General features: G+C 34.4%; 1 protein-coding gene across 50 annotated transcripts in view; it reads right to left on the bottom strand.

Annotated features, from left to right (window-relative positions):
- MBNL1 (muscleblind like splicing regulator 1) overlaps positions 1-15239 on the bottom strand; it is a 209163-nt gene that overhangs the window by 142192 nt on the left and 51732 nt on the right. For 28 of the 50 annotated variants that reach the window (XM_012437011.3, XM_012437014.3, XM_012437018.3 and 25 more), the window contains exon 2: positions 14272-15235. The exons of the other annotated variants lie outside the window; for them this stretch is intronic. In XM_012437011.3, coding sequence (XP_012292434.1) covers positions 14272-14445 — 174 coding nt within the window. In that variant the 5' untranslated portion in view covers positions 14446-15235. The remainder of the gene's footprint in view (positions 1-14271; positions 15236-15239) is intronic. 50 annotated transcript variants of the gene reach the window in all.

Genomic DNA, 15239 nt, shown 5'->3' with positions numbered 1-15239 from the left:
AACACATATTTAATCCTTCTTCAACATCAAGTGATACAATTAACTGTCTCACACTAAATCAATGCACAGCAGAAAAGAATGGGCAATAATCAATAGCCTTAACAAGAAGGCAGTGGAATGGCTCAGTAAATCAAACTGTAAATGCACAACTCATATCCAGAATTAGACTGGATAAACAAGAACATTTATGAATGCTGTGAAGGAAAACCCAGAACTGGCCATAGGAAACAATTAGGCTGCATTATTTCTGGAAAAAAAAAATCAGGGAGATGGGCTTTTGGTGTTTGTTTCCCCCCTTTCACTTACTGGAAAAGTTTCCTATTTCTAATCATGTTACAAAAGTCTCAAACTTGTAAATGAGGCAAATGCTTTAAAAAATCTTGGAGCAAAAAGGACCATTTCAATGGGCTAGAATTGGATCTCTATCAATACTGAGCGACAGTGAAAGGGGAAAAAAATAAAGCTGTGATAGAGTGTTATGGATTTAGATGCTTCTTTACACATTTGAGAAAGTGAGTGGTGGATATTTGACCAATTAAGTTTATATAGGTATAAAAAATACACAAAAGAATAGTGCAAATCACGAAAAAATGAACTTTAATGTTTCACCTTCTAATCTGTGCAGGTACTTTATTGAATAAACAATTTATTTCTAAAAAGGTGTGTCTTTTAGGAGGAAATTTACATAATACAGCATTTGAAATATCAAATATGAATTATTTATTGTAGACCAGCATAAAGCTAAAGAGGATTAGTTTTAAATGAAATTAGATTTGTGAACAGATGGTTACAACCATTTTTCCATTCACAGATAACTGCATTTACAAAGAAACTTTCAAGCACGGACAAGATAAATACTGAAGTATTTTATTAATACCTCCTTGTTTAGCTAGTAGTCAAGCGATACATATGTTAAAGAGGTTAAGGTGTTATTTTCTCTTGATAACAGGTAAGTAAATAAGCTAGTATGTGCACACTTATACACATTCAAGGTAAGTCCTTTTTAATTTTTTCCTACAACACAGAGACCTGTAGTGCAATATGCATAATAACTAACAACATTCACTTTGACCTAAGGCAGAGTTTCTCCCATAAGAAGAAAGGTAACTTGGACTGAACTCTGGCATTAGATAAGAACAAAACTAACAGCTACCATTTATGGAGCATTTACATGGAATAAGATACTGCATTAAATGATTTCTATCTAATTGATCTAATTGAATTCTCACAAACCTTGAAAGCAGATGATACTGGACTTGTTTTACAGATGAAGAAACCAGCTTGGGACAATAAAATGACTGGCACAATGATGGAATCAAACTCAGATCCAGCTAAATCCATGGTTTGGGCTCTTAACAAAGTCTTGATTCTTTGCCATTAAAAAAATGATTTTACTTGCATATTTTTTCATGTGACTTTTTGCAAATTATTCTGGAGATCCTAGTTTGATGAAAATCGTAAAGGTGACACTGGGAATGAAGTGCAAACCACTGGTAGTCACATTCTTATTATTCCTGACAACAGTATTTTTTGCTACAAAGTAATTTTTATTACAAATTTCATCCCAAAGGAAAGAGCATACAGGCCGATCTAGACACTCAGAAAACACCCAAAACACAATAAAAAGTTACACTAAAGCTAAAGCAAACCAATGAAGAAAGCTCCAGAGAAATGAAATGGACAAGGAACACCGCTTACTTTTCCCTATGATCAATTTAGTCCCGGACATAAAATAAGTTTGACTTGTATGCCAAGTTTGAATCTATATAACAATCTTATATTCAGACCTAAGGCAAAGTTCCTCCCATAAGAAGAAAGATAACTTAGACTGAAGTCTGGAATTCAGATAAGAACAATACTAATGGCTACCATCTAAGGAGTATTTACATGGAGCATGATGCTGAATTAAGTGATTTACATAACTGATCTTATTGAATCCTCACAAATTCATTTTTAATTTTCTAAAAATGTATTTCTAATTGGCTGTCTGACTAAATTCATACAATCATGAAAATGGCCAAAATGTAATGTGTGGCAAGAGTTTCAGGAAAGGATACTTATAACACTAGCTACTGGTATAAAGTTTCTGTCTAAACTACCATTCATCTCAAGAATTTTTCCATAAAAATAATTGTATTTCTCATGGAGTATTTTAAATAACATAATCAATTCTAATATTTGAGATAAATCTCTTAAGAGTTCAGGATTACAACTTGATAGCTACTCAATAGGCAGTATACCCAGAAATTTCATCTTCTCAAACGCATGTTTTCTGAGAGCAAACATGCTCTTTATGCCATACCATGAACAAAATACCGATTACATATAACAAAAGCCTTAAAAAGAACAGTGTCAGCTGTTTTTAAATACATCATTAAAATTAATGTATTCACATGAAAAACAATTCTACCTACTGGATCTAAATATTTCAGTATTATTGATACAGTATTACAGATAAACAGAAAATTGAAATTACTGAAATTTTATTCCTAGGAAATTTCTGAAATGTAATACTAAAAATCATAAATAAGTATGACGTACAGTAAGAATATATATGAATCATTGTCAAAGAGGTGGTGAATGGTTTCATCTAGATTTTAACTTCCAAAGACTTACAAAGGTTTTTAAGCATATTTCTCAGTCTTACTAGTAAGACTTGCCCAGTGAGGTGAATAAAATCTCAGCCTCTTACAAAATAACGTCTTATGTTTCTATGTATGAGAAAAATATCAGTTATACTAATTCTATGATTTAAATTATATTTTAAGCAAAAAAAAAGTTATGAAATAAAAAAACTTCCTTATCTGATGCCCTTTACCTCAATTCCAAGCTTTATCTTGGAATCCAGAAATTTTCATGTTTTTCCCCCCCAAGAACAGTCTATTCTGATTGCTATATTGTTCATCCCCTGTCAGCAGCATTATTCTTGACTTTAGGTTCAGACTCTATGTTGTCAGACTACTAGTTAAAATTTTAATATAAATTTCCCACCTTAAATGAGAAAATCTAAACAAGCAATTATTCAGAAGTGACTTTCTAGATTAAGAAAAAATGTGACTGAGCATGTTTTTAAAAGTACAGTTGCTTAAATTTAGGCAACTGTAATGAGTCAACAAGTACTTGCTCACATATGTACAATAGTCTAATATGTAGATTCTCTAACAATCAATATACTATATTTTTGTATATACAAGATCACTGCATAGTGCTTCATAATCTTGCTAATTTAAACAAGTTAAACTTAACACAAAGATTGAAAGCACATGCTATGAAGACAGACTGCCACACTGAATCTCAGTTCAGCAACTCCCTGACTGTGTAACCCTGTAAGGGTTAATTGTTCTTAGCTTCATTAGTTTCTATAATCAATAGATGAGGATTAAATCAGGGGAATAATATTAGCCATTTCTACATGTGTTACCTAAAAATCAATCTGACTCAGTTTTATCTCACTGAATTATAGAAATTGATGATGCGCTTGATATAAATCTCTTACCACAAAAATCAGTGGTATACTCACTTTGACTAATACAAGCATGTATAGTCTTTTACAGCACACATGACCATAGCTGAAATTCATCTGTTCTTCCTACACTGACTATGCAATGGTTTCCAATACAGATCATAACAAATTTCTCAGACGTACAGGAGGGCATTTAATGCCTACTTGTGTGATACCTGAGCAAATCTGTGTTCTACCAGAACATTTTACAATTAAAGACTAGAAGGGTTTAAAAGTATTTTATTATCCCATGATTATTTTAATCTTAGTTGTGCTTCTCAGAAGCTTGAAAGCTTATAATCACCACTAGTCTATTGACATCCAAAAAGGCAAAGACTCTGTGTGTCATTCACCCTTAAATCAGAATTGCCTATCACAATGTCTAGTAGCAGGTAATGAATGGTGAAAAGGTGAGAAAGAATGGATGATTTTTCTATAATTGAGATGAAGAAGTGGCATATATATTGATCTGCATTTTTAAAAAATTCTTAATTAAATCTTCAGCAGAAAAATGTGTATTTCTGGTGAGAATCTCTCCTCTAACATTATTCATCCTCAGCAGGAAATACAGAAGCCAAAACCCCATTTTGCATCTTGTATCTCACTTTGCATACTTAACCCACTTTACTGTATGGTACATATTAAGCTACTATATGTTAATCATAGTTTAAAGGATTTGGAGGAGCTATTAAACAGACTCTACCATAAAAACACATGCAGTGTAGATGACTCTTCCTTAATGTGGATAATGACTTTAGTTCATCAGAGTTGGAGGGGGGTTGTTTTTTAACATATTGGGTTTTCTTACATAGACATTTGTTTTCTTCTTATTACTCTGCTATGATTCACGGATGGTAATATCTGGCAGTAAAAGTTCATAATGGTAAAAAAAAATCAATAAACAAAATCATGATGATAATCTTTTCTCATGGCTAGATTTAGATTTCATTAGTCTCAACTTAGCCAGGAAGAAATACAAGATAATGTGAAGAAGGACAGTTCATTCAGAGTACAGATCTTTCTTAACAGGACTCTTTATATAAACAATGAATTCTTCAGTTATTTCTTTCTTCATGGTTCATTTCTCCGTTGCCTCCCTTTAAGGAGAATTGTTTTATAAAAGGCAATGTCATCTACCCAAGAGGAATCTTAATTCAAACATGACAAATTTGGCTCTGTTTTTCTCTGAAACCTTTTATTTTTAATTTGGCCCATTTGGTGAGCTAACACTACTTAGTTATAAATGCTTCCAAGGATTGGGAAATGTTACTCCTTATTCCCAGTCTATGAACGATTAGATGAGCAAAGATATGTGAAAGCAAATTATCGTCTGAATGCAGTAATATGGAAAAGAAGGAATTACAGATGTAATTTATCCATCACAAGCAGATCCTAAACACTGATTGTGTCCATAGTTTTGCAGAAAATTGAAAATGATAGAAAAGCTTCCCTGCTTTTCTGACTTTCATTTTCCATGTTTTACTTTGTGTGATTTACTGTCAACTATTAACAGCAGATGCTTCTTGCCTTATTTGAGAACAGCCTGGACGTAAGTATAAGTGATTCTGAAATCCAGAAGCCTACATGCTAGCTCTGAATTTTATGCAGAGAGATAGATTCTAACTTAAGATACTGGACTCATATGGGGTCTGGAGAAAACAAGGTCTTGGATCTCAACCTGACATTAACATAAACTAAAATACAAATATTGCTTAATAAACCCAGATCGCTTCAGCAGAATTTTGCTGGGCCTAAAATTGTGATCTAGGGTTAAAATACAGGTAGTTACCAACTGACCCATGATGATCCAGGGACAGCTGCCATAGTCTGGTGGCCTGTGGCTATGTGAAGTCTCTTACTGGGGATTCCCTTTAGTTCTTCTTTTCTCACTTGTGGTGTCATAATTAATAGTGTGAGAGAGAGGGAAGTAGATAAAGGAAAGATATTTCTTTCTCTCTTCCTTAAGTATCTCTTTAACTGACCCTGCAACTGCTCTTGAGAAATTTCCCCTCCTAATCATTGCCACCACCGCCTAATATACTAGTCTCCCTGTTGGCAATCAGCTCCTTGATGACTGAGTTGTTATCATCTACTCCCTGAAGTTTGACATAGGAAGTACATAAGTTATATTACTTAAATTGTGGAATCCTCATCCTCTATCACCTCCTGTTTTTCTTCCTCACCTCTGAGTTCTTACTACTGATCTCTTGACCATATCCTATGATAAAATGCCGAAAAACAAAACAACAAAAAAAACTGAGTTCAATACTACAATCTACCTATTTCCCCATGGCTACTAGTATTTAGGAAACAATAGCAACAATCAGACATTTGAAAATTTCAGAGAGAAGGAAGAATGGGGAGAAGCTGTTCATTAAGCTCTGCAGTAGACAGGGCACTACATTAAAAAAAAAAGGCAGGTTGAATCCTTAGAAAAAAGAAAGGGGGTCACTTGGGAGACATATTTAGGACACCTTCCCACCCTAAGGGTTACACACATGAGAAGCTTTGGTCTCCAGCCCCTCACTCTATACCCGGTCTTTGGACCCTACAGATTCTAAGCAAATGCCCTATTGAAGACTAGCTTCAGGAAACAGAAGGAGCCCAAAGTGAAAGCTGGGAAACCTGCACTGGCTCACAGAATGAGTCTGGGAAAGGCCACCTCCCCTGCACTAGGCAAAGTGAATTTCTGGAACCCTAAATTGAAATTTAAAACACATCTTTGCAATAGAAATAATTTGACAAAAGCAGTTGGGGTCTGTGACTCTAGTAGTTTTAAAGATTTATGATAAGATAATATTTCTACTGCACGTCTTGGGTTTAATTAATAACCAGGTTTCCAAGGTACTATTTCTACTGAACTATACTTTAAGCATCGTATGGGTTACTTTGGCTTCTTGGGGTTAATCTAATGACTTAAATAACCTTGCTTCTGTGGAAAAACACTTTCTAAACAACTAAAACTTTAGAATACAGCTTTTTATGCACTGGGGAGGCAGCTATATAGTTTACACAGTGACTACTTATCTAATTCATTTAACATTTTTCCTATATGGCCATATATTTTACAACAGATACAACATCTTTGAAAGTTGGTGGCAGCATTCTTGCTGCTATTTTGGTTTCACTCCTTGACTCATTTGTTGACTTAAAATATAGTAATTACTTCTGAGTACTTACTGTTTTAGGCCCTGTATTGTTAATTTGCCTTGGATATTCATTTTTATTCTTAAGTACTGCTGTTAGTTATGTTTTCTTTGTCCAATCCTTAGAATATGCATACGTAAATTAAGAAGCAATGTTTTCCAGCATACATAGCAAAACGGGTAAGAGTGCAGGCTGTGAAATCAGATTACAAGGCTTCAACTCCACATTTTACTGGCTGACTGACCTTGCATGTATTACCTAACTTCTCTGTATTTCAGTGTGCCCAGCTGTGAAATGTAAGTAACACCAGTAACTATCTCAGTGAGATTTTATAAGGACAAAATATTATGAAAAAATGAAAAGCACTGAAAACACTGATTGACATATATTGTTTCAATAAATATTAATTCATTTTGTTATTTTACTCCATACAGAAAAAATAAGTATTATTTGTGGAAGAAGCAGATATACAAACCAGAGTACAGACTCTTGTCATTTAAAATCATTTGGGACTTGTTTTTATGACACGCATTTCTGCTATATTCCGGTTATAAATACATGACTGTGTATATAAATATGAAGAGTAGGCTGGGCACAGTGGTTCACACCTGTAATCCTAGCACTTTGGGAGGCCGTGGCAGGCAGATCACCTGAGGTCAAGAGTTTGAGCCTAGCCTGGCCAACATGGTGAAACCTAGTCTCTACTAAAAATACAAAAATTAGCTAGGCATGGTGGCACACACCTGTGGTTCCAGCTACTCTGGAGACTAAGGCAGGAGAACTGCTTGAACTGAAGGTTGCAGTGAGCCGAGATCACGTCACTGCACTCAAGCCTGGGTGAAGAACGATATTCTGTCTCTAAATAAATAAATAAATAAGTACAGTTATAGGAAGATAAAAAAATAAAATGTTTTAGTTTTCTCTATAAGGAAAAATAAATCCATTTGTGATATGCCAGGTTTTATTTACTAAATAATCAAGACAGGAGAAGTGATGACAAGTTTGTCAAGATGAGAAGACTTTAATTTCCCTTCTAAAGTGGTCTATCCTCAACCACCTCCCTTACCCAGATGCTTTTCAGAGAGATTTACTTAATCCTGAAAGTTTTATGAGGGGAAAAATGATCTTTTGAGTACAGCTTTTTATGCACTGGGGAGGCATACACAGTGACTACTTACCTAATGCATTTAAAATTTTACTGTTTTAGGCCCTGTACTGTTAATTTGCCTTGAATATCCAAGAAAATTAACAGTACAAGGCCTAAAACAGTAAGTAAAATCAGGCTTCTGGCAGGTAAGACAGAAGGGGAGAATGGAAATGGCCCTCCTGAATACCCATTTCCATTCTCCCCTTCTGTCTTACCTACCAGAAGCCCAATTTTAATCAAGGCAACAGGTTTGTTATTTTGTTTTGTTTTGTTTTTTAAAGAAACACTTCCTAGAAAACCCTGCTGCCAAAATCAGCCAATAAGAGACTGAAAAATTACCGGGTGAAGCTCAGAGAACCTTTGCTAAAAGGAGCCTGACTGGGCCAAGTTATGGTCTTTTGCCTTTTCTGCATCCCGTGTCCTAGACTAAGGATATGATGGCTGGCACTGCAGTGGCCACATTGCAATTTTGAAATAATCCTAAAGTTGGAAGCCATGTGGTCCTCAGGAACTAAGAGAGAAGGAACCTGAATTCCAATGACTGTAGAGTCACCAAATAGGCCTAGACAACTGACTGAAATATAAACCCCTAATTTGTTTACGCCAAATGCTGGGGAGATGGGGAAGTGTCTCTGTTATGCAATGCTGAATCTAATTCTTCACAGACTAAATGTCTAAATCACTTCTGTATGACTAAGGAGAGACATATACAAGATCTGAACCAATCGTTCTGAAAATGGACAATTAGAAAGCTGGAAGGAACTCAGAGATAATAAAAGAAGAAAAATAATGGTTAGAGATGCACAACGCCCACAGGAATCCAGAGGACCAACAGCCTGTCAACCAAATTAGAATATGTAAGGGGTTATACTATTTGGTAATTATCAGCAATTTTCAAAACACAAGCTCATAGCATAGAAAGTTTTATTGCTAGCAAAAAAATCAAACTTTATCTCAAAGTGAAAATATTTCAAATGCGCCAAAAATGCAGGAATTATGCTGTAGGTACATGTGCATGTGATGATATTTATATGAGAAGCAGTGTTAAATTAAAACTCTGTAGTTGTTGTTAATAAATTATAAATAAGCATTAGCATAAGATGTCCTCACTGGAATCAAACTTGTTTACAGTAAAATTCACAAAGAAATTACTATTCTAATAATCAATTATACTTCAAACAACTAAGAATTTCTATCAAGCCTTTCCAATTGCTTTCACTTAAGTTTCCACATGCAAATAACTACCATTAGTGCTAAATCAAAGGCCATCTATCTAGTTACCCACTTTTACTGGCAGACATGGTTTCTGGCCTAGCTGTTAACATGGAAAATGGCTCACCTTTCTAAAAGCATAGCGTGTATTTCTGTTAAAGTTAAAGAAAAATCATATTTCCTAAACAGGATCTCTTTGTAAGAAAATAAGAAGCTTTGTCTAAGTCTATGAGAAGGCAGAGACATTGCTCAGCATGAAAGGTAACGGATTAGCAATGTTGATAGCTGAAATCCTCTACTTACCCTTGGCAAGAAAAATGACAAGATAAGCTTCCCAAACTAGGTCCCTAGGTGTCTATGCTAGGTTTGAGGAAACATTCCATTTCTCACCTTTTGCATGAACTGGAGATATGTCATACAGTTCTTCAAAAGAAAATTCACCCCACACTGCATTGTTTCTTTTAAGTCAGAAACAGCCTTATACATAAAACTGATTCAAGGCTACTCAGTGGAATTTTGAGTAGTTTCAGACATGTGGATTACAACTAAACTTTATTCAACTGTAAGTGCCACACTGCTTGAGGTCTAAATTGTTTTTAGTTTGTCACGCTCACACACTGAAGCAAGATTTCATGAGAAAAAAAGTAGAAGCGGTGTACCAAAATCTTACATGAAGCAAAATAACTAGTTCTAGAATTAATGCAGCAGGTAGCTTGATTCAAAACATGGTTTAAAATTCATATGATAGTCTAAAAAAACCTTTACTAATTAGAAAAAAAAAGGTTTCTAAAAAAAGTCCTAACTATAAGAATATAAACAGGCAAATGAATACAATTAGTAGTTTTACCAAAGTAACTGCAGCTACTGAAAATTTCATTAAAGAAAGGTTTATGTCAGAGTTGATGGCACTGCAGCATATTCACAGGACTTTCTTTACAAAGTTGCGAAGTCTGCTTAGGGACCTTTAACATGGAACACACTACTACTACATGGCTTATACCTTACAGTTACTTCATCTCCTAAATCATTAGGAGAAAACAAGGAAATGATATGTCAATCTGTCACTGAAAGACACACTGAATATTTGTGCCAGCACAGTATACGCAATAATCTGTCAAAGTTTTAATACATGGGAGATACCAGTGGTAAAACCAAATTATCATAATAATAATAAATTCTTGGTAACAGTTATTCCAGTTAGGACCCTACTAGATCAAAACTTTAATTGAAAATTGCATATTTAGTCTAAAACTTGCAGATATTTTATCAGGATCATCAGTTAAACTGGTTTTTAAAATATAATGAAAAGTCTGTGCTTGGGGCTTAGAAAGAACAGCAGCAACATAGGCACTTTCTCGATTGAGGATAAATCATGCTAGCAACGAAGGATCTTTTAAAATTTAACTGTAAACACCTTTGGGACTACTTCATCATATGTAGTTATGCCATCCAATCCATATGTGACCATCTAGATACTTGATTTGCCTTACTGATTTTGAATGCTTTCGTTGTTCATTTACCTGTATGTACATATATTTGTGTGCCTTTTAATACCTAATTTCCATACTTCATATATTCTGCTATGTCTGCAGAGGCTCTTTAAAACTGTTCTCAGTGCCCTTGATTCTATGCCACTTTGCAGTGGAATCTGATCTCAAATGTGTCTATGATAAATCTGATCAAGGGTGCTATTTATATATATCACTGTATATGGCAAAAAGAAAGTTTAATTATCTTAAATAAAATTGCTCAATTTGATAAAGGAACAAGTGACCAAAGTTTTCAAAGACAAAAGAATTTTGCTAGATGTTTTGATAACAGATAATAAATATAGAGGTTATATTCCCTTCCTCCCATCCCTAGTACTTGAAAAATTAATGAGTATTTGAAATAGAATTCAGTAAAAAAAAAAAAGTCTATTTCTGTTGATCATATTGTAAAAGCTTTTTTGAGAGTATAACTTGGCAAACATTAAAATACATTCTGTAGGCTTTCTTTACATTGACTCCCTAAATTTTACTTGAGATTTGAAACATCATTTTTGAAATATATCATTCTAATGGTGGCCTGCAGTGTTAATATTTTTCTTTTTTGCTATCTCTTTTACAAGCCTTAGGGGAACATAATCCTCTTTGGCATAAAATAATGCACTCTTGCAAATGTTCTGGATTTCTGAAATGGCTAATACACCTAAATCTATAGCTTCTAAGCAATTTAGGTCTCAGATTGAACATACTCTTAGACTATTATAAATTAAAACTGCAATTGTAAAAGGAAAATTAGAGAAATTAAGTATTTACAATATTGTTTATACACTAGCACACATTACAGCTTTTGCTCTTTTATTGTTTTCATTATAATTCTATATTCTTAATATATATCTATATTCCTCATTATCATATATTCCCATTTCACTTAGCAATAGATTTATTACGATACAGAAGTCTACATTTTCATATGGCATATTTAATCTAATTATTTAAACCTCAAAATCATCAGTATGCAACTAAAATACTGTCAGCTAATTTTCTTCCTAACATCTTCAGTAACATACCAATTGACTTCTTTTACATAAATGAATACTTTCTTGAACTGTTTGACTTCTGTTTTTTTTAATGAAATAAATTCTCCTCTTCTAACTAGAAGTCAGCTATTAACGTAAGTCACCTGGGAGCCTGGCCAAAGTCTGAAACAGCACAGCTGAAGGGTACAGCCATTTCATAGGGTCCTCTCAGAGTATTTGGTTTGCTTTCCTAACTTTCTAAAAATAGTAGATTACACAGGCTACCTCCATCTCATAGCTCAAGAACTCAGAAAAGGCTGGACTATGGATTTAAGCAATACACAGGACACATTTTATTAAAGAAGTCAGGATATTACAAGTTTTCTAAATTTTTTTTCCATTTACTCTGTGAGAAAATGCAAATGATCTAGCGGTTACTGGCATGGAAACCTCATAACGCTCCCAAATTTCAGAACTTCAAGCATGAGTCATACAGTTACTTTAACAGTTTTAAAATACGTTTTTGATCTATTTTAGCCACAAGACTGAATACAAGAGGACTGCTATCTAAAAGGAAGGATTCTAAATACTGTACAAAGAATCACATGTGTCAGTTATAAAAATATGTATACACACATACGTAAGAAACATGTTTTTTAACATAAATACTTAATTGCATATTCAAAATTGTTTTAATTCTTAACACAGTTATTTTGCTAACAGTTAAGAAGCTGTTCTCCTGGGTATAAAGCTCCATCATAAATAAACTTGTGTTTATTTTTTTCCTCTTATTCACATCTAAAATATTTTATCAAGTTTTAGACACTGTAATTTAAATTTAAATTAAATTCAGTTTCTCTTAGAAAGACAAAGAATAAGGACAAAGTTTGCATTGATTAGCTGCTGTAATGAGTTCATGTCATAAATAAATTTAAAATCTTGAAATTATATAAAGTCTTTGATGTGACAGTTGAATCTTGTTAACCACACAGCATGTCATTAAGCAACCTTGCTGCTTTACTCAAAAAGGTACTGTTCTGTGGCCACAAGTGAGCAGCAACCAAAAAAAAAAAAATTTTTTTGAGATGGAAAAATAGCAACTGAATATTAATGTTTCACAATGTTTCCAAATATTGTAGAGGCAGGTCTTCTGTGAAACCACGCAATGTCACAGCCAAATTTAATGTCCTTCATTTTGCAGCTACGAGTGCACCATCAACTGTCTGTAGGATTAAAAATTGGATTTACTACTAATTGGGTCAAAACAGGGTTACTTATGGCCACAGCTGGTTACCGACAAGCGTAATTAGCTCTTTGCCCCTCATTTTATGGGTCTTAGTCTCTAATTACACCTAAATTCAACCAACGTGAATTTAGGGACACACATTCACAGAGGTACAACCACTGTGCCCTTCACTGATGCCTCTCAAAGGAAAGGGTGAAGAAAGTCTCAACAGTAGTTCATAACTTTTGTTTATTGATCTTTAGGACTATGACATTAAGAAAAATCTAACATTTTAAAATATTTTTGCTGTTGTTAATACTTCCTTATCTGTTCAACTCTAAAGATCATATTCTTGGAATCTTCAGTAAAAACTTTAGCAAAATGAACAGCCTACACTGGACCAGGAAACAATGAACTGAAACAGTTAACTCATAACTCAACCTGATGTTATTAAAGAAAACTATTATAGCACTATATATTTTTAAAGACAAGATGGACCTATGAGACTTTTACTTTTCTACATATGTAGAAGTGATAGTGTCCTCTCCTCAAAGGTCCAAAGAATTAAACTGGGACGTTAATATTCAAAAGCAATTTAATTAAACCAAGTAGGGTGAAAGTACCTAGGAACACATTTCTAGTCTTGACCTTGTGTGACAAAATAAAGACATGTATGTTATCTTTTAAAAGACTCATTTTCAAATATGATACCTGAATTACAAATCCAATGACATTTTTCAATGTCAAGAAATACTAAAGTAAATATTTTAGTATTATAGTGCCCACAAAAGCTAACTTTTAACATTTCTGGCTAAGACTATTACAAATAAAAAATAATCACAATCTAACAGAAAATAAACTGCTAAGTTAAGCTGGAGAAATCCAATAAACAATAGAACTTATGAGTTTCTACTTATTTATAAAACTCACATTCAACAAAGTTTGTGCCTCAGGTAAGGTGCTATAGCAGCAGTTCAGCACCTTACTTCTAGTTATATTTTCCACAAAATGCAAGACTCTGGCCTTACAATAAAATACCCATAAAATAAAAAGAAAATCCAAAATGTCAATATATTAAAAGAGCAAAAAGTCCATCCAAGTTTAGCTGATTTTAAATCTGCTTCTCTTTTGCAACTATACAATGCCTTTACCAACAAATAAAAATCATCTCCATTCAGTTATCGCCATGGCCTTATACATAATATATGCATATGCTAAACACTCACATGTAGCTACATTTGCCATTTCCAGGGACAGACACTCGCTTTGCTATTACTAAGTGAAAAATATATCAACACTTTCTGCCCTAGCAAAACAATCATGGAGTGAAAGGACTGATAAAGTTATTCATAACAAAGTTTGGCCAGACTTGGTTCTATTGCTTCTCGTAATGTTCCCCAGCCCAACATCATCAACACACTGTATAACTAAACTATGAACAAAGCAATCCATAATTCCAAACGCAGAGGACTGTATGTCCATATACCCTTTATTCAACCACTGAATATCCTTAAAAGAATATAATAGTTACTCACTTTCAATGAATCAAAGCAGGCGATTACGCGTCCATTTTCAACTTGGCAGCTTTTCGAAGGATGTGCAAATTTACATTCCGTGTCTGGCCGTGAGCAAGTCCCCCTCTGGAACTCTCTACATACTTCCAGTGTTAGCCATTTTGTGTCCCGAATTGGTGTGACACTAACAGCCATGTTTAGATTTTACAGGTAGTTAAATTTTTCAGTGAAACCAACAAACCCAACCCCCCAAAAAAAGAGCAACAACCAAAAAAAAAAAAAGCTGAACTGATGATGAAAATGTCCCCTCAAAATACTTTTCCCCACTCCCTGCTTTAAAAGTACATGGAAAATTGTGTCGTCAATATCAAGGAAAAGATCTCCCACTAGAAATTCACAGCATGAAACTGTTAATTCAAAGAGGTTTTGGTTTTTAGAGAAATACTAGGATTGTAAGTAGATGAACGTTTAAAAGTAGGGCCTGGTATCAGCCTTGTGCTCTCAGTAACCCCTTCCCAGTGCCAATTTGGAGCCCAAAATGCAAGCATGAAAACGTGGCAGACCCTTTGACACCGAATTTCCAAGCTGCTTTCAGCAAAGTTGTCTGAAAGGGAATCTCCTCACAGCTGAATTTGCAATGGAGTTTGGTGGTGCAATCGGTATTGATTAGTTTGGCATAGACAGATGCAGCAGTTTAGAGCAAAATCGAGAAAATGATTTTTTTTTCCTCCTTGATTTCCTGGCAGAAGATATCTTACTTTTTCAGCAAACTTTTCTTTTAACACTAAAGCAGCCTAGGGCAATGCCAGATACTTAGAGCTTTTCTCTTGATTATAAGTAGAAATGGGGGTGTCTGGGCTAGAGGTGGAGGGTGGATGTGCTGTCGTCACAGTCTAGCTGGCAGCAAGCAAGGCAAAAGCAGAGACTGCTCTAGAAGCGGTTCCAAGCAGCAGAGACGTCAGGAAAGGCACTTCTTAGTACCAACCTGT

The sequence above is a fragment of the Aotus nancymaae genome, unplaced genomic scaffold, assembly GCF_030222135.1.
Source record: "Aotus nancymaae isolate 86718 unplaced genomic scaffold, 86718_ANA_hifiasm-v0.15.2.pri h1tg000019l, whole genome shotgun sequence".
NCBI classification, from domain to species: Eukaryota; Metazoa; Chordata; class Mammalia; order Primates; family Aotidae; genus Aotus; species Aotus nancymaae.
The sequence above is the reverse complement of the archived record's forward strand: the minus strand, read 5'-3'. Positions and strand labels throughout refer to the sequence as shown.